General features: G+C 48.6%; 1 protein-coding gene across 1 annotated transcript in view; it reads right to left on the reverse strand.

Annotated features, from left to right (window-relative positions):
• Window positions 1-200: 200 nt before the first annotated feature.
• The window catches only part of itpr3 (inositol 1,4,5-trisphosphate receptor, type 3), a 39,879-nt gene continuing 20,143 nt past the window's right edge, over window positions 201-19,936 (reverse strand). Inside the window, exons 28-60 of the mRNA XM_084479220.1 lie at window positions 19,935-19,936; window positions 19,679-19,798; window positions 18,992-19,114; window positions 18,263-18,463; window positions 17,748-17,863; window positions 16,813-16,948; window positions 16,576-16,701; window positions 16,139-16,264; window positions 15,310-15,430; window positions 14,920-15,101; window positions 14,352-14,500; window positions 13,853-13,961; window positions 13,663-13,756; window positions 12,988-13,163; window positions 12,189-12,351; window positions 11,490-11,644; window positions 10,618-10,818; window positions 10,416-10,526; window positions 9,951-10,046; window positions 9,141-9,242; window positions 8,940-9,023; window positions 8,281-8,391; window positions 7,120-7,312; window positions 6,458-6,577; window positions 5,908-6,083; window positions 5,536-5,700; window positions 4,908-5,094; window positions 4,173-4,295; window positions 3,465-3,583; window positions 2,507-2,672; window positions 1,726-1,886; window positions 1,204-1,365; window positions 201-1,051 (exon numbers count right to left, since the gene is read on the reverse strand). The exon at window positions 19,935-19,936 is cut by the window's right edge and continues 91 nt beyond it. Of these exons, the coding sequence (XP_084335346.1) occupies window positions 929-1,051; window positions 1,204-1,365; window positions 1,726-1,886; window positions 2,507-2,672; window positions 3,465-3,583; window positions 4,173-4,295; window positions 4,908-5,094; window positions 5,536-5,700; window positions 5,908-6,083; window positions 6,458-6,577; window positions 7,120-7,312; window positions 8,281-8,391; window positions 8,940-9,023; window positions 9,141-9,242; window positions 9,951-10,046; window positions 10,416-10,526; window positions 10,618-10,818; window positions 11,490-11,644; window positions 12,189-12,351; window positions 12,988-13,163; window positions 13,663-13,756; window positions 13,853-13,961; window positions 14,352-14,500; window positions 14,920-15,101; window positions 15,310-15,430; window positions 16,139-16,264; window positions 16,576-16,701; window positions 16,813-16,948; window positions 17,748-17,863; window positions 18,263-18,463; window positions 18,992-19,114; window positions 19,679-19,798; window positions 19,935-19,936 (4,499 nt within the window). The 3' untranslated portion in view covers window positions 201-928. The remainder of the gene's footprint in view (window positions 1,052-1,203; window positions 1,366-1,725; window positions 1,887-2,506; window positions 2,673-3,464; window positions 3,584-4,172; window positions 4,296-4,907; window positions 5,095-5,535; window positions 5,701-5,907; window positions 6,084-6,457; window positions 6,578-7,119; window positions 7,313-8,280; window positions 8,392-8,939; window positions 9,024-9,140; window positions 9,243-9,950; window positions 10,047-10,415; window positions 10,527-10,617; window positions 10,819-11,489; window positions 11,645-12,188; window positions 12,352-12,987; window positions 13,164-13,662; window positions 13,757-13,852; window positions 13,962-14,351; window positions 14,501-14,919; window positions 15,102-15,309; window positions 15,431-16,138; window positions 16,265-16,575; window positions 16,702-16,812; window positions 16,949-17,747; window positions 17,864-18,262; window positions 18,464-18,991; window positions 19,115-19,678; window positions 19,799-19,934) is intronic.

Below are 19,936 nucleotides of genomic sequence, written 5' to 3' on the forward strand. Positions count from 1 at the left end.
AGCGGACCAGTGGAGTTCCTCAGAACTCTGTTTATTGAGTAACACACACATGACACAGTTGATATTATGTCACCGCAGCCCCCCCCCGTTCCTAAGTCTTTGGTTATGCAGCTGTTTGAGTATTGTCTGCATTACGGTAATGTCACCATGGTGACGTTACCATGGTGATGACACCTGTTTACTCTCGACAGAGCGGAGGCGAGTTGAATCTCTGTATGGCTGGAGTCTTGGCTGTGACATCATAACCTGCGATGCTTCTGATTGGCTGGTTTTAACTGATGACGAGGATGCCATCCTGTGATACATAATTAACCATATGTAGAGACCCCTGTAATAGTAAACATGGAGGCACAGTGTCCCCCCTTCACATAGCACACACTATCCTCTTTAAAACATCAAATCAAACTTAAATTATCAGAATCTTTCAGATTTCAGACTTTCATTAAACTAAAAACATTGTGAATGTACATGGGCAGTCAGTGAATATTTACACCCAACGCACACACACACACACACACACACATGCTTTACATGTCAAATGTAAACCTGATTTACCTCTTTTGGTATTAGTGGTAGTAAACACACAACTTCCTCCTAAAACACATCTTCAAACATATCTTAAATCAAAGAGACACAAGCTGTCATTACAAACATACAATCATCACCTAGCCTAAAGCAAACCCACATTCCCTGACAAACCACCTTTGCTAGTCTATGTATAGTCTATGTTTAATTTATGGTTAATCAGTCTATATGGTTGGTCTGTGTCTATTTGATGTGGTTGGTCTGTGTCTATTTGATGTGGTTGGTCTATGTCTAGTTGATGTGGTTAGTCTGTATCTAGTTGATGTGGTTAGTCTGTGTCTAGTTGATGTGGTTAGTCTGTGACTAGTTGATGTGGTTAGTCCATGTCTAGTCCCAGACTAGTCTAGTTTTGGTGTGAGAGGCTGCTCCCCCCCGCCGCACTAGGGGGCAGCACGGCAGCAGCAGCGTTTCCCGCCTGGACGTCAGCGAAACCCATCCTCTGCCTCCTCTTCCTCTGCTCCGTCATCTGGAGAACACACACACACACACACACACACACACACACAGTCAGAGAGAGTGTGTGTGTGTGTGTGTGTGTGTGTGTGTGTGTGTGTGTGTGTGTGTGTGTGTGTGTGTGTGTGTGTGTGTGTGTGTGTGTGTGTGTGCCTGTTTGTGTACCTGCTCCTTCAGCTCTATGAGCTGCGAGGTCAGGGTGGTCACCACCTTCATGGTGGACCCCAGCTTGTCCTGCAGCATCCTCATCTCGTTCTGTTCCCCGTCGCCGTCGGTTACAACCAGCGACATCGCCTGCATCCTCGGGAACCAATCCAGATTCTTGTTCTGGAAGAACACAGTGTTACCTTAGAGTGTGTGTGTGTGTGTGTGTGTGTGTGTGTGTGTGTGTGTGTGTTTGTGCGTGTGTGTGTGTGTGTGTGTGTGTGTGTGTGTGTGTGTGTGTGTGTGTGTGTTTGTGCGTGTGCGTGTCTTTGAGTGTGTGTTTGTTTGTGTCTTTGTGTGTGTGTGCCTTTGTGTGTGTGTGTGTGTGTGTGTGTGTGTGTCTTTGTGTGTGTGTGTGTGTGTGTGTGTGTGTGTTACTTTGTGTGGGTGTGAGTGTGCGTGTGTGCTTGCGTGCGTGCGTGCGTGCGTGTGTGCGTGCGTACGGACATGCATACGTGCATGCGTGCGCGTGTGTGTGTGTACCTTGATCATGAGCCCCACGTAGCTCTCCGGCCCGGTGTAGTCCGTGCGGTTCTTCTCCCGGATCAACACGATGAAGTACAGGTAGTTCCAGATGTTGTGCTCAAGCTTGATGTGCTCCTCGAACGACACCGTCTTGTTGTCAAACTTGTCTCTCTCCAGACCTGCAGACACCAGAGGTCTGTGAGCCATGGGTTGGAGCCATGGACGGAGATTATAGATATGCATACTGACTATCTGATATCTTCAAGCTTTCTTTTTCAGCAATCTTCAAGCGGGTTGGCTTGAAAATTGCTGAAAAATAAGGCGTGATTAGAGTGATTTTGACTGGGAAAGGACCTCTGCCCCATCGGACGTTCATCCATTCAGGTTTGTGGTTACCCCGCGGCAAGATGGCGGTGGCATTGACGCATACGATCCACTAAACAGCGCAGCTCAGGCGATATCTAGTCAGTATATATATCTATGGACGGAGACCCCAACCCAGAACTACTGCAGGAGCTGAACCACAACCTCATGGACTATGGGCAGTAGGGGACGCGTACAGACGGCTAGTTAGCTTCCTGCTGAGCCATGTGTACCACCACTGATGATTCTGGTAAGCAGGTAAGCAAGCTAGTTGATGAACCGCTGTTCCCACCACAGATGATGGAGTTATTTAGTTTGACAGTTAGTCAGCTGTACCCACCACAGATGATGAAGTTATTTAGTTAGCTAGTTAGTCAGCTGTACCCACCACAGATGATGAAGTTATTTAGTTAGCTAGTTAGTCAGCTGTACCCACCACATATGAAACAGGTGGTCTTCAGGATCTCCTCTTTCCTCTGTTTCTCACTCCTCAAGTCAGCGAAGGTGTCGATGATGACTCCGAAGATGAGGTTGAGAACGATGATGATGACGATGAAGTAGAAGAGCAGGTCGTACAGGACCCTGGCAGGAAACAGAGGCTCCTGGAAACAGAAACACACACTGCTACCACCGAGCAGACCTCTGGACAGGCTCTCCAACTGTCTGCAAGGCCACGGCCATGGGTCGACAGATGTGGAGATGATAGAGGGTGTACAGATGTGGAGATGATAGAGGGTGTACAGATGTGGAGATGATAGAGGGTGTATAGATGTGGAGATGATAGAGGGTGTACAGATGTGGAGATGATAGGAGGTGTATAGATGTGGAGATGATAGGAGGTGTACAGATGTGGAGATGATAGAGGGTGTACAGATGTGGAGATGATAGAGGGTGTACAGATGTGGAGATGATAGGAGGTGTATAGATGTGGAGATGATAGGAGGTGTACAGATGTGGAGATGACAGGAGGTGTATAGATGTGGAGATGATAGGAGGTGTATAGATGTGGAGATGATAGGAGCTGTACAGATGTGGAGATGATAGGAGGTGTATAGATGTGGAGATGATAGGAGGTGTACAGATGTGGAGATGATAGAGGGTGTACAGATGTGGAGATGATAGGAGGTGTACAGATGTGGAGATGATAGGAGGTGTATAGATGTGGAGATGATAGAGGGTGTACAGATGTGGAGATGATAGGAGGTGTACAGATGTGGAGATGATAGAAGGTGTACAGATGTGGAGATGATAGGAGGTGTACAGATGTGGAGATGATAGGAGGTGTACAGATGTGGAGATGATAGGAGGTGTACAGATGTGGAGATGATAGAAGGTGTACAGATGTGGAGATGATAGAAGGTGTACAGATGTGGAGATGATAGGGGGTGAGGTACATTTTTGGAGGGTTTCCGCAGGACGTCTCCGACTCCTCCCCCGTTCCTGAGGCCGTGGTTCATCACCGTGACGATGCACATGAGCAGGGTGTCACAGGCCCGCTCGGAGCCCACCTCCTCTGTAACGCACACCGGGTCAGGGACACGCCTCCTTGGTGGATCTACCTACATGCATATCTCTACGGAGGTGAGTAGTTAACACGTGGAGGTGACGTAGTACTGGTGACGTAGTACTGGTGACGTAGTACTGGTGATGTAGTACTGACCCTCCTCCTCCTGTACGGTGGATCTACCTACATGTATATCTCTATGAAGGTATGTATGTAAACATGTGGAGGTGACGTAGTACTGGTGACGTAGTACTGGTGACGTAGTACTGACCCTCCTCCTCCTGTAGGCTGGGTATATCTACATGTATATCTCTATGAAGGTATGTATGTAAACATGTGGAGGTGACGTAGTACTGGTGATGTAGTACTGGTGACGTAGTACTGACCCTCCTCCTCCTGTACGGTGGATCTATCTACATGTATATCTCTATGAAGGTATGTATGTAAACATGTGGAGGTGACGTAGTACTGGTGACGTAGTACTGACCCTCCTCCTCCTGTAGGCTGGGTATATCTACATGTATATCTCTATGAAGGTATGTATGTAAACATGTGGAGGTGACGTAGTACTGGTGACGTAGTACTGGTGACGTAGTACTGGTGACGTAGTACTGACCCTCCTCCTCCTGCAGGGCGGTGTTGGCGGCCCCTGAGGTGCAGCTCACCCCGTCTGAGGAGCAGGAGTTCAGGAAGTCCTGGGTGGCCTCGCTCTGGGGCGGACCTGGAGCCACACATCTACTTACTACAGCTCTACGTGTTATATCTCTACATCTACTTACTACAGCTCTACGTGTTCTATCTCCACATCGACTTACTAGAGCTCTATGTGTTATATCTCTACATCTACTTACTATAGCTCTACGTGTTATATCTCCACATCGACTTACTGTAGCTCTACGTGTTATATCTCTACATCGACTTACTATAGCTCTACGTGTTATATCTCCACATCTACTTACTGTAGCTCTACGTGTTATATCTCTACATCGACTTACTATAGCTCTACGTGTTATATCTCCACATCTACTTACTGTAGCTCTACGTGTTATAATCTAGATAGTGTATCTCTACAGCTTTATGAATGCTTTTTTTGTCATGCAGCTCTACATGTGACAACTCTGGGTGTTATAGAGCTGTGACTAGCTATAGAGCTGGTACATTCTGAACTTCCACTAGCGGTTGTAGCTCTACATTTTGCTAGATTAGTAGCAGGTAGAAGTCGGGGTTACTGTTTGAGGTCAGAGGCTACCTGGTAGAGGTCAGAGGTTAGCTGGTAGAGGTCAGAGGTTAGCTGGTAGAGGTCAGAGGCTACCTGGTAGAGGTCAGAGGTTACCTGGTAGGGGCAGAAGGGGGTCCACCTCCATGATGAAGTCGTTCTTGAGGCAGAGGAAGCCCACGATGGAGAAGAGGTAGACCAGGATGAGGGCGAGCAGCGCCGTCAGCAGGATGGAGCGCCCGTTCTTTGTCACGCTCTTGATCACGTTGAACAGCGTCTCCTCCCGGTAGATCAGGTCAAACAGCTGCACACACACACACACACACACACACACACAGGTCAAACAGCTGCACACACACACACAGGTCACACACATGCAGGTCACACACAGTTATACGCGCAGTCACACACACGCAGTCACACACACGCAGTCACACACACGCAGTCACACACACACAGTCACACACACGCAGGTCACACACGTGCCTGCTAGAGTACTAACACACAGTACTACTGTAGTACTGGGACAGCTATAGTACTAACACACAGTACTACTGTAGTACTGCTACAGTTAGAATGCTAACACACAGCACTACTGTCGTGGGTCGCACACGTGCGGGTCACACACGCGCAGGTCACACACACACACACACACACGGATCACACACACACACGGATCACACACACACAGGCCAGAGGTGTGGGGGGTCAGGACCACATGGTGGGGGACTAGAGCGTCTCTTACCAGGATGCTGTAGAAGAGCTCGTGTACGCAGAGGCCCAGGGTGGAGGTGAGGACGTAGGCCAGGTGGTAGATGAACTCCACGTCCATCACCATGGCCTTATAGCCCATGATGAACGTCCCGTTGTTGCCCACGAAGCTCACCACAAACACCATTTTGTTGATCAGCTGCACACATACAAAACACACTCATCATTACCTATGCCCAGGTGGTAGATGGGTAAAGTAGTGTCTTACATTGATGGTTCCCAGCAGTATGAGAGTGTTTCCTATGCCCAGGTGGTAGATGGGTAATGTAGTGTCTTACATTGATGGTTCCCAGAGGTATGAGTATTTTCTATGCCCAGGTGGTAGATGGGTAATGTAGTGTCTTACATTGATGGTTCCCAGCAGTATGAGAGTGTTTCCTATGCCCAGGTGGTAGATGGATCGTAGGATGAGTGCGACGGTGATCTGCCGCAGGCCGCCTCGCTGGCTCAGGAGGAAGAGCAGCGCCAGGCCGGTCAGAACCCAGAACATCATCAGCAGCATGGAGTCATCGATCGCCCCGGCTGAGGAGTGAGGGAGGAGGAGTGAGGGAGGACACGTAGGAGTACTAATACTAATACTAATACTACTAGTACCTTGTCCAGAGTCCTAGGAGTACCAATACTACTAGTACCTTGTCCAGAGTCATAATAGTATTAATACTACTAGTACCTTGTCCAGATCCTAGGAGTACTAATACTACTAGTACCTTGTCCAGAGTCATAATAGTATTAATACTACTAGTACCTTGTCCAGATCCTAGGAGTACTAATACTACTAGTACCTTGTCCAGAGTCCTAATAGTGTTAATACTACTCGTACCTTGTCCAGAGTCCTAATAGTATTAATACTACTCGTACCTTGTCCAGAGTCCTAATAGTATTAATACTACTCGTACCTTGTCCAGAGTCATAGGGGTAGAAGAAGGCGATGATGAGGTTGATGAAGACGGCCAGGTTGAAGGAGATGGAGCCCCACAGAGTCATCCTCCGAGAGAACCAGAACAGCACCGGCATGCCTGGGGACAAGATACGTACTATAACACATACTATAGAGACATACTGGTACACATACTACAGAACACCTCCTGGAGAACCAGAACAGCACCGGAATGACTGGGGACAAGATACGTACTATAACACATACTATAGAGACATACTGGTACACATACTATAGAGACATACTGGTACACATACTATAGAGACATACTGGTACACATACTATAGAACACCTCCTGGAGAACCTGAACAGCACCGGAATGACTGGGGACACGATATATAGACTATAATACACATACTGGATACATACTATAATACATATACCGGTACATACTACAATACATAGTAGAGGATATAACTAGTAGTACTGGGTATAACTAGCAGTACTGGATATAACTAGTAGTACTGGATATAACTAGTAGTACTGGGTATAACTAGCAGTACTGGATTTTGAGCACTTTGAGTCTGCCTTGTGTATGAAAAGTGCTATATAAATAAAGTTGCCTTGCCTTGCCTTGGATATAACTAGTAGTACTGGGTATAACTAGTAGTAGACTCTTACTGCGGAGCTTCTTCTGCCACTCCATCTCGCCGTGCAGGAAGGACGCCTGGTCGAAGAAGTGCGTGACCTTTGACCCCTGCTCGTCCTGCTCGGTGGTGTTGAACACCCTGAACTTGGACTCCTCCGTCAGGTACTCACAGATGGGGTGGACGGGGAACACGATCTGCTCCATGCTGCGGTCGTCACGCACGATCTGGAACACACCGATAAGACCTCTATCTGATCTGGTGTGCTGGTCGTAGTAGTACTAGTCAGTACTAGTTAGTACCTCTATCTGATCTGGTGTGCTGGTCGTAGTAGTACTAGTTAGTACTAGTTAGTACCTCTATCTGATCTGGTGTGCTGGTCGTAGTAGTACTAGTTAGTACTAGTTAATACCTCTATCTGGGCGGTGTGCTGGTCGTAGTAGTACTAGTTAGTACCTCTATCTGGGCGGTGTGCTGGTCGTAGTAGTACTAGTTAGTACCTCTATCTGATCTGGTGTGCTGGTCGTAGTTAGTACTAGTTAGTACTAGTTAGTACCTCTATCTGGGCGGTGTGCTGGTCGTAGTTAGTACTAGTTAGTACTAGTTAGTACCTCTATCTGGGCGGTGTGCTGGTCGTAGTAGTACTAGTTAGTACTAGTTAGTACCTCTATCTGGGTGGTGTGCTGGTCGTAGTAGTACTAGTTAGTACTAGTTAGTACCTCTATCTGGGCGGTGTGCTGGTCGTAGTAGTACTAGTTAGTACTAGTTAGTACCTCTATCTGGGCGGTGTGCTGGTCGTAGTAGTACTAGTTAGTACTAGTTAGTACCTCTATCTGGGCGGTGTGCTGGTCGTAGTAGTACTAGTTAGTACTAGTTAGTACCTCTATCTGGGCGGTGTGCTGGTCGTAGTAGTACTAGTTAGTACTAGTTAGTACCTCTATCTGGGCGGTGTGCTGGTCGTAGTAGTACTAGTTAGTACCTCTATCTGGGCGGTGTGCTGGTCGTAGTAGAACTAGTTAGTACTAGTCAGTACCTCTATCTGGGCGGTGTGCTGGTCGTAGTAGTACTAGTTAGTACTAGTTAGTACCTCTATCTGAGCGGTGTGCTGGTCGTAGTAGTACTAGTTAGTACTAGTTAGTACCTCTATCTGGGCGGTGTGCTGGTCGTAGTAGTACTAGTTAGTACTAGTTAGTACCTCTATCTGGGCGGTGTGCTGGTCGTAGTGCTCCAGGGGGTCTGGCTCCACCTCAGCGGTGGGCGTCTTTGACTTCAACATCTGGGCGAGGGGCCGGTTGTTCAGGTTCAGCTGAGGGAGACACATCAGACAGACAGGTTAGTCCACCACATCAGACAGGTTAGTCCACCACATCGTCAGACAGACAGGTCAGCAGGAGGACACACCAGACGGACAGGTAAGTAGAAGGACACACCAGACAGACAGGTAAGTAGAAGGACACATCAGACCGACAGGTAAGTAGAAGGACACATCAGACAGACAGGTAAGTAGAAGGACACACCAGACGGACAGGTAAGTAGAAGGACACACCAGACAGACAGGTAAGTAGAAGGACACACCAGACAGACAGGTAAGTAGAAGGACACATCAGACCGACAGGTAAGTAGAAGGACACTTCAGACAGACAGGTAAGCAGAAGGACACTTCAGACAGACAGGTAAGTAGAAGGACACACCAGACAGACAGGTAAGTAGAAGGACACACCAGACAGACAGGTAAGCAGAAGGACACTTCAGACAGACAGGTAAGTAGAAGGACACTTCAGACGGACAGGTTAGTCCAGCAAAAGGACCCGTCAGACAGACAGGTAAGCCCAGCAGACAGACAGGTGTGTGTACCATGGAGGAGATGCTCTCCTCATCCTGTTGGCTCTTCTTCAAAGTCTTCAGCAGAGTCAGCAGCACCTTGTTGTGTCTCGCCAGCTACACACACACACACACACTGTGAATGCATTATCTCCATTAAACAAACAACGTTGCTGAGACGTAAACCAGCCAATAGTAAAGCAGGGAGCCTGTAGTCAACCAATCAGATCGTACCTGTAGTGCGAGGATGTAGATGTTGTGTCCCACCTCGCGGGGCGAGACCTCGCCCCCCTCGAACTCACTCTCCTGCTGGTACGCCCTCTTTATCACATCCACCTGCACACACACACACACACACACACACACACACAGTAAAGAGACACACACAGTGTATATAGTTATAGTAATATATTAGGTGTGATATGGTAAATAGATATAGGGTATTGTTTATAGTTAGAGAAATAGATATAGGTTAGTATATATAGTTATAGTAATATACTATGTGTGATATATTTAATAGATATAGGGTAGTGTTATAGTTATAGTATATAGTTAGTAATAGATATAGGGTAGTGTTATCGTTATAGTATATAGGTAGTAACAGATATAGGGTAGTGTTATAGTTATAGTATATAGGTAGTAACAGATATAGGGTAGTGTTATAGTTATAGTATATAGTTAGTAATAGATATAGGGTAGTGTTATAGTTATAGTATATAGTTAGTAATAGATATAGGGTAGTGTTATCGTTATAGTATATAGGTAGTAACAGATATAGGGTAGTGTTATAGTTATAGTATATAGGTAGTAACAGATATAGGGTAGTGTTATAGTTATAGTATATAGTTAGTAATAGATATAGGGTAGTGTTATAGTTATAGTATATAGGTAGTAACAGATATAGGGTAGTGTTATAGTTATAGTATATAGGTAGTAACAGATATAGGGTAGTGTTATAGTTATAGTATATAGGTAGTAACAGATATAGGGTAGTGTTATAGTTATAGTATATAGGTAGTAACAGATATAGGGTAGTGTTCTGACCAGCTCACGAGGCCGCAGGTTAAACAGGATTCTCTCTGCGTTCTCGCTGTCATGACGACTCTCCATCAGCGCCAGCAGCAGCTTGGAGGCGTTGTCCTGGCAACCAGAGGGCACACCATGACAACCAATCCCCATACAGTATATACAGTAGATACAGTATGATTAGCATGCCTTTATCTCCAGAACCATGTCCATGCTAGATACAGTATGATTAGCATAGCTTTAGCCCTAGCACTATGTCCATGCTAGATACAGTATGATTAGCATAGCTTTAGCTCTAGCACCATGTCCATGCTAGATACAGTATGATTAGCATAGCTTTAGCTCTAGCACCATGTCCATGCTAGATACAGTATGATTAGCATACCTTTAGCTCTAGCCTCATGTCCATGCTAGATACAGTACGATTAGCATACCTTTAGCTCTAGCCTCATGTCCATGCTAGATACTATATGTTTAGCATACCTTTAGCTCTAGCACCATGTCCATGCGGTAGCGGCAGAGGGGGCTGATGTCGTTGAGGATGAGTGCGGTGATGATGTCAATGCCGTTGCACTCGTGCGTCACAATGCACGTCTGAAAAAAACACACACAGGTTAGCCGTTGACCTCTGACCTCTGACCTCTGACCCCTGACCTCTGACCCGAGGCGGGCGCGTCGGGCTGACCTGGTTCTCCTGGCAGGGGCCCTGGCAGTACTCGGTGAGGGTCTCCAGGCTCTGGGTGATGAGGTGCACGTTGGACTCGTTGATGTAGAGCCCCAGCAGGCCCAGGCCCCCCGTGGTGCTGCCGCACATGATGTCCAGGAACTGCAGCGTCTCGCACACCAGGTTGTAGTTGGTCTTGTTGTTCTGGCAGCGCAGGAAGTTCTGCGCGGGGGGGGGGGGGGACACCGGTTATAAATCCACTACTAACCAGCAGGTCCTGGTGGTGGATTGGTTTGTTAGTTAGTGAGAAACCTGTAGTTCATGGTGGTGGGTTTGTTGGTTAGTGAGTGAGTTAGTTAGCTAGTACTACTACTAACCGGTAGGCTGTGGTTCAGGTTTTGTTAGTTTGTGGCTTTGAAAGTTAGTTAGTAAGGTTGTGTTTTTTTGTTAGTTAGTTAGTTGTAACACTAACCTGTAGGTTGTGTTTTTTTGTTAGTTAGTTGGTTAGTTAGTTAGTAGTAACAGTAACCTGTAGGTTGTGGTTGTGGTTGGTTAGCTGGTTAGTTAGTAGTACCACTAACCTGTAGGTCGTGGTTGTGGTTGGTTAGCTGGTTAGTTAGTAGTACCACTAACCTGTAGGTCGTGGTTGTGGTTGGTTAGCTGGTTAGTTAGTAGTTCCACTAACCTGTAGGTCGTGGTTGTGGTTGGTTAGCTGGTTTGTTAGTAGTTCCACTAACCTGTAGGTCGTGGTTGTGGTTGGTTAGCTGGTTAGTTAGTAGTTCCACTAACCTGTAGGTCGTGGTTGTGGTTGGTTAGCTGGTTAGTTAGTAGTACCACTAACCTGTAGGTCGTGGTTGTGGTTGGTTAGCTGGTTAGTTAGTAGTACCACTAACCTGTAGGTCGTGGTTGTGGTTCTCACACAGCAGCTGGAGGAAGCGGAGGATGGGCTTCATGATGGTCACCACCGGCCCCATCTCCGCCTCCACCTCCGGCTCCTGGGCTGCCAGGGAGGCGGGGCCAGCCATGGAACCGGCAAATAAGGATGGATCTGGAAACCCGATAATGCCCCCAGAGCGTTTAGAGAGAGAGATTCACCCATTCATCTAATGGCCATAGAGGGAGATTCATCCATTCATCTAATCTACTACACCCGCCACACCACCCTGTAACAACAGCATCTCACCTCCGCCCTCCACCTCCTCTAACTACTGCCTCTCACCTCCACCCTCTCCTCTAACTAGAGCCTCTCACCTCCACCCTCTCCTCTAACTAGAGCCTCTCACCTCCACCCTCCACCTCCTCTAACTCCACCCTCTCACCTCCACCTCCTCTACCTCCACCCCGTCACCTCCACCTCCTCTACCTCCACCCTCTCACCTCCACCCTCCACCTCCACCTCCTCTACCTCCACCCTCTCACCTCCACCCTCCACCTCTTCTACCTCCACCCTGTCACCTCCACCTCCTCTACCTCCACCCTCTCACCTCCACCCTCCACCTCCTCTACCTCCACCCTCTCACCTCCACCCTCCACCTCCTCTACCTCCACCCTCTCACCTCCACCCTTCACCTCCTCTACCTCCACCCTCTCACCTCCGCCCTCCATCTCCTTGTCGTTGGCCCTGATGCTCATCTCGCCCACGTTGACGGTGACCGTGGCCTTGATGTCCAGCTGGGCGTCCTTCATCCTGTCGTGGAGGACCTTGAAGAACTTCTCAGACTTGTTGTCGCCCATCATCAACTTGAAGAACGAGTTCTGACGGACGGGAAGAGGAACACTGAGCGTATGCGTACAATACCGGTGTTATTCTCAAGATAGATATAGATACATATAGATACCTCAGCCGTGTTATAGTATAATACAGGTGTTTGTCTACACTCAAGATAGATATAGATATAGATACATATAGATACCTCAGGTGTGTTATAGTACAATACAGGTGTTTGTCTACACTCAAGATAAATATAGATACATATAGATACCTCAGCCGTGTTATAGTATAATACAGGTGTTTGTCTACACTCAAGATAGATATAGATACATATAGATACCTCAGGTGTGTTATAGTATAATACAGGTGTTTGTCTACACTCAAGATAAATATAGATACATATAGATACCTCAGGTGTGTTATAGTACAATACAGGTGTTTGTCTATACTCAAGATATATATAGATATAGATATAAACCTCAGGTGTGTTATAGTATAATACAGGTGTATATAGTATAATACAGGTGTAATCCAGGTATAATCCAGGTGTGATCCAGATGTATGTAGTATAATCCAGGTGTAATCCAGATGTATGTAGTATAATCCAGGTGTATGTAGTATAATCCAGGTGTAATCCAGGTGTATGTAGTATAATCCAGGTGTAATGCAGGTGTATGTACCTGTATCTCAGTGTTCCCTCCCTCCAGCAGACAGATGGCCAGCTGGATGCTCTCCTGGAAGATCTTGTCGTTCTTGGTGCTCATCACCAGGTCGATGAAGAGCCGGGTTCCCCCCTCCCGGTCCAGACGACACTGGATCGCCGCTATGGCAGGCCAGTCCCTCTCCTGCTCCGCCACTACACACACACACACACACACACACACACACACACAGTACAGAGACACACACACACACACACACACACACAGACACAGACACAGACACACACACACACACACACACACACACACACACACACACACAGACACACACACACACACACACACACACACACACACACACACACACACACACAGTACAGAGAGACACACACACACACACACAAATCATTATCTAGCTGGCTAGCCCCATGACCCAGCTAGCACCATGTAGCATGTGGGTAGCTGGCCAGCCCCATGACCCAGCTAGCACCATGTAGCATGTGGGTAGCTGGCTAGCCCCATGACCCAGCTAGCACCATGTAGCATGTGGGTAGCTGGCCAGCCCCATGACCCAGCTAGCACCATGTAGCATGTGGGTAGCTGGCCAGCCCCATGACCCAGCTAGCACCATGTAGCATGTGGGTAGCTGGCCAGCCCATGTAGCCCCATGGAGCATCATGTGGCAGGAGTTACCTGAGACCCCCAGGTCGGCCAGCTCGCTCTTGGGGGTGCTCTTCCTGTTGGGGTACAGGTAGTTCTGCACCAGCACCTTCCGCAGCACCGTGCCCTGCAGCATCGCGTCAGAGGGGGTCGTTAGTGAGTCAGTTAGTGAGTTAGTTAGTGACCGGTTAACGATGGTCTGTGTCAAGTGAGCGGCGCTGACCTTCTCGTCGAACTCCAGCGTCCTGATGAGCATCTCCTGCAGCGTCCGCAGAACCTTGATGCACAACTTCTCCTCCGCAGACATGAGGGTCATGGTGTGTTGAATCAACCTACACACACACACACACACACACACACACTTAAACACACACACTTAAACACACACAAACTTAACTGGTGAGCTCCCTTGTTAGTTAACCTGGCGAGTTAACTGGTTAGTTAATTGGTGAGCTACGAGGTTAGTTAACTGGTTAGTTAACTGGTGAATCTGGTTAGTTAACTGGTTAGCTCCCTGGTTAGTTAACCTGGTTAGTTAACTGGTAAGCTTCCTGGTTAGTTAACCTGGTTAGTTAACTGGTAAGCTCCCTGGTTAGTTAACTGGTTAGCTCCCTGGTTAGTTAACTGGTTAGCTCCCTGGTTGGTTAACTGGTTAGCTCCCTGATCAGTTAACCGGTTACATCCCTGGCTAGTGAAGGGGTTAGCTGGTTAGCAGGTCCTACTTGGAGATGAAGCCGCCGGCCTCACAGCGCTGCCGCACCTCGCTGCCCTCCAGGAAGAGCAGCTCTGGTTGGTGGAGGACGTCCACCAGCACCGAGAGCTCCGCCTCCACCAGCGGCTTCAGGCGCTCCTCCAGGGTCACGATGATGTCCTGACACACACACACACACACACGCACGTACACACACACACACACACATGGACACGTACATACACACACCCACGCACGCACACACGCACGTACACACACACGCGGACACGTACATACACACACGCACACGTACACACGCACGCACACAGGCACACACGCACCCATGCACGCACACACACGCACATGTACATGTACATACACACACACACACACACACACACGCACATACACACACACACACGCACCCACACACACACACACACACGCACACACACATACACACACACACACGCACACACGCACACACACGAACGCACACACACATTTAATACAGTTTGTATTTGTTTGTGTATATAGTTTGTACTACATCCATATTATAGAATGATAACACAGATGTATTAACACAGAGGAGCGCCCACCTGCAGCTTCTCGATGATGTTCTTGTAGTCCCAGGGGTTGCTGGGAGTCGTAGGCCGTGAGCCGCGGGTGGAGGACTTGTAGTTGGGGTTGGAGCGGGAGAGGGAGTTGAGGGCGGAGCTGGAGAACATCACGCTGATCTGGCCCTCCAGGTCCAGGGGGAGGGAGATGCTGCGGCCCTTAGCTACAGCAGGAGACGGAGCGTTACCACGACACCTCTCTGAGGTTAACCACCATCTATATCTATAGATCTATAGATACTGTGTATGCATCTATTTCTATCTAGACAGAGAGAGAGACACAGAGAGAGACACAGAGAGAGAGGCAGAGACAGAGACAGAGAGAGAGAGAGAGAGCGAGAGAGAGAGAGACAGAGAGAGGTAGACCAGTACCAGTGAGGGCCAGGGTCTTGATGCAGGACTCCACGATGCCGCGGTGCTGCTGCTGCAGCCAGGGACAGTCCAGCAGACGCACACTGGACTGCATGAGTTGGGTCACGATGGTGTGGTGGGTCTGGGCGAGAGACAACCGGTCAGAGTGGGGAGAGAGAGTGAGAGTGGGGAGAGAGACTACTGGTCAGAGTGGGGTGAGAGAGAGTGAGGAGGTAGGGAGGTGCTCACCTGTAGGCTACAGGTACTAACCTGTAGGCTACAGCTGCTAAACTGTAGGCTAAAGGTGCTAACCTGTGGGCTACAGGTACTAACCTGTAGGGAGGTACTAACCTGTAGGCTACAGGTGCTAACCTGTAGGAAGGTACTAACCTGTAGGGAGGTACTAACCTGTAGGCTACAGGTACTAACCTGTAGGGAGGTACTAACCTGTAGGAAGGTACTAACCTGTAGGGAGGTATTAACCTGTAGGGAGGTACTAACCTGTAGGAAGGTACTAACCTGTAGGGAGGTATTAACCTGTAGGCTACAGGTACTAACCTGTAGGGAGGTACTAACCTGTAGGCTACAGGTACTAACCTGTAGGGAGGTACTAACCTGTAGGGAGGTACTAACCTGTAGGGAGGTACTAACCTGTAGGCTACAGGTACTAACCTGTAGGCTACAGGTACTAACCTGTAGGGAGGTACTAACCTGTAGGCTACAGGTACAAACCTGTAGGGAGGTACTAACCTGTAGGCCACAGGTGCTCACCTGTAGGGTGGAGGTACTAACCATAGGGTACAGTAATAACCTGTAGGCTACAGGTGCTCATCTGTAGGGAGGGGCTCACCTGTAGGGAGGTGCTGTTCTCAGAGAAGGGGGAGCTGAAGAAGGCGTTGATGGTGTCGAACACCACGTGGATGAGGTACTTCTCCAAGACCGGGTCGGTCAGACGCTTCTCCCGCTTCAGGCACACCTGAGGAGAGGAGGAGGAGGAGGAGGAGGAGGAGGAGGAGGAAGGAAACTTTAACTGCAAATCAAGACCATTCTGTTCTTATAACTTGAATACAACTTCAATAGAGTGAGGAGGAGGAGAGGAGGTGGAGAGGAGATGAGAAGGAGAGGGAAGGAGGCTGGCGAGGAGGAGGCTGGAGAGGAGTGGAGTAGGAGAGCGAAGGAAGGTAGAAAGCAGAGGAGGACGAGAGGAGTGGAGGAGGAGAGGAAAGGAGGCTGGAGAGGAGAGGAGGAGGCTGGAGAGGAGGAGGATCTGTCTCCAGCAGGACCTACCCTGGCCATGTCCACGGTGAAGTCTTCGAAGAGCTGCCAGATGTGGTTGGAGGTGTAGATCTCCTTCATCTCCACCTCAGTGTCCACGTAGCAGTGGTTCACAAAGTTCACGTAGGCCACCTTCACCTGGAAACACACACATATACTGTATATTTATAGACATATACAGTATATTTTTATATATGTGTGTATATCTATGTGTATATACAGGATATGTATTTCTATCCATCAGCCCACCTCGGTGATGCAGTCGTCGTGGGTGACCACGCGGACCACGTCCTCTAGGGGCAGCAGAGAGGTGCACTTGATCTCGGTGTAAACGTTCTTCCCCTCTGCACACGCAGCCAGCAGCTCCACCAGAGAGATGTGGTACCTGGAGAGTCAGACAGGATGAGAGACAGATAGTTAGTAGCTCCACCAGGGAGATGTAGCATCTGGAGAGACAGATAGAGAGGGAAACACCAGAACATATTCTACATATTCTAGCGTCTTCAAAAAAGAGCGTCTCTCTCTGCTTTCACTCTCCAGCCAGACTCTGTACACAGGGACCAGACTCTGCAAATCCATTCTAGTCAAACCAAAGACGCAAAACGCATGCAAAGAAGAACGAATTCTTATTCAAATGCTCAACCACACTGGAATAATCACAATCACCAAACAGACCAGGCCAAACCCTCACAGAGCTATATGATCCTCTCAGACTGCTTATGTCCTTAAGGAGCAGGGAGGAGTCAGGGGTCTTCTTGCTCTAGGAGGACTGCAGGTAGGGGTCAGGGGTCACCTGGCTCTAGATGCCTACAGGTAGGGGTCATCTGGCTCTAGGAGGACTACAGGTAGGGGTCAGGGGTCACCTGGCTCTGGATGCCTACAGGTAGGGGGTCAGGGGTTATGTGGCTCTAGGAGGACTGCAGGTAGGGGTCAGGGGTCAGACTTAGCTGGCTCTAAGAGCCTACAGGTAGGGGTCAGGGGTCACCTGGCTCTAGGAGTCTAGGTCACGGGGGGACTAGCCAATAGGCTGAGGGAGCAGGTGTTCAGGGGGACTAGCCAATAGGCTGAGGGGGAGGGAGAGGGTGTTCAGGGGGACTGGCCAATAGGCTGAGGGGGAGGGTGTTCAGGGGGACTGGCCAATAGGCTGAGGGGGAAGGTGTGACCCAGCGGGTTACCGCGGTTACCTGAGGGGGCTGTTCTCACTGATCCCCTCCCTGCTCTCGGCCATCAGATCCAACATGGTGGCGAAGGACGTCTTGTCGTTGTAGAAAACCACGACATCCTCTCCAGCGTTGGTGAGCTGGAGACAGAGAGTTTAGAATATAATTATTCCTTGTGTACATAATACAGTACAGTATTGTTGCTAATGATGCTAAATGCTAACATTATAATATTAGTTCCTAGACCACTATAGTATAAATAATGATGCTAAATGCTAAATGCTAACACTATAATATTATTTCCTTGGCACTGCAGTTTTAGTAAGGATGCTAAAGGCTAACATTATAACATTAGTTACAAGGCACTATTAGTTCATAGACCCCTACAGTATTAGTAAGGATGCTAAATGCTAACAGTATAACATTAGTTCTGTGGGTGAATGAAGGGGTACTAATGGGGCTGTGGGAGGGGCCTCAGCAGCGGGGGAGGAGCCCCAGCAGTGTGTGAACACAGAGCTAGAGGAGCATACGACCCTCACCTCGGTCATGATCATGTCCTGGCACTTCTTGACGTACTTCCCCTCCGCCTTGATGATGGTGTGCAGGAAGTTGAGGTACTGGACGTGTCGCCCGTGGGTGGCCAGGCAGTGGATGAAGTGACCCAGCACCCCCTCAGAGATCTCACTGCACAGCTGGTAGTTATTACTGAAGATGTGCTGCACCGTCTCCGCCTCCAGCAGCTACACACAGCAATACACGTTACATTACATATTACATGACATATGACATTACATATTACACATGACACATTATATATTACATTTTTACATTACATATTACATATGACATTACATATAAGATATAACATGAATTACATTCAATTACGGAGTTAGCCCTGGTCTAGAGAAGTTAGCCCTGGTCTAGAGAGCAGGTTCCCCTGGTCTAGAGAACAGGTTCCCCTGGTCTAGAGAACAGTTAGCCCTGGTCTAGAGAAGTTAGCCCTGGTCTAGAGAACAGGTTCCCCTGGTCTAGAGAAGTTAGCCCTGGTCTAGAGAACAGGTTCCCCTGGTCTAGAGAACAGTTAGCCCTGGTCTAGAGAACAGGTTCCCCTGGTCTAGAGAACAGGTTCCCCTGGTCTAGAGAACAGTTAGCCCTGGTCTAGAGAACAGGTTTCCCTGGTCTAGAGAACAGTTAGCCCTGGTCTAGAGAACAGTAAGCCCTGGTCTAGAGAACCCTGGTCTAGAGAACCCTGATCTAGAGAACATTACCCCAGGGTTGAGGAAGAGGTTGAGGTTCTTGTGCAGCAGGGCTTGGTTTTCCTGGTTCCCCATGCAGAACTTCTGCAGGAAGACGTGTGTGTAGCGGATTATCACCTGCATCTTTGCGTCGTTCTGCAGGGGAAGAGATAGATGGAGAGACAGAGAGACCGGTAGAGAGACAGACAGGTAGAGAGACACAGAGCCATGTACAGAGACAGACAGAGACAGGTAGAGAAACAGAGAGACAGACAGGTGGAGAGAGAGAGAAATATACAGGTATAGAGACAGACAGAGAGAGCGCAAGTGAGACAAAAAGAGAGAGACAGTTAGGTTTGAATTTGTTGAAAAGATGCTCAACACAAAATTTGCGTTTGAAAGGTATTGGGAGGTATCTGAGTCTGATTGTTACCTGTTAGGGAAGGAGTATGGTATCGACCTGTTAGGGGAGGAGTCTGATAACGACCTGTTAGGGGAGGAGTCCAGTAGCTAGGGAGGAGCTTACCTTTTGGTAGGACACCTGCAGGTAGGGGGAGGAGCTCACCTTGTAGGTAGGGGCAGGTAGGGGGAGGAGCTTACCTTGTAGGTAGGGGGAGGAGCTCACCTTGTAGGTAGGGGCAGGTAGGGGGAGGAGCTTACCTTGTAGGTAGGGGGAGGAGCTCACCTTGTAGGTAGGGGCAGGTAGGGGGAGGAGCTTACCTTGTCGTAGGACACCTGCAGGAGGTCCAGCATGACTTTATGAGCTCCCATGTTCTTCAGCAGCCGCTGCTGCTTCTTCCACACACCACTACTGCACATCCTGTTGAGGCGCTCCAGGACCTACACCAACGAGACACACACACACACACACACATACACACACACACATTAAATACACAGACAAGACCTACACCAACAAGACATATAAACACACATTAAATACATAGACGGACAGACAGACAGATGGACAGACTACCT

The sequence above is a fragment of the Micromesistius poutassou genome, assembly GCF_964030765.1.
Source record: "Micromesistius poutassou genome assembly, chromosome: 15".
Taxonomy (NCBI): Eukaryota; Metazoa; Chordata; class Actinopteri; order Gadiformes; family Gadidae; genus Micromesistius; species Micromesistius poutassou.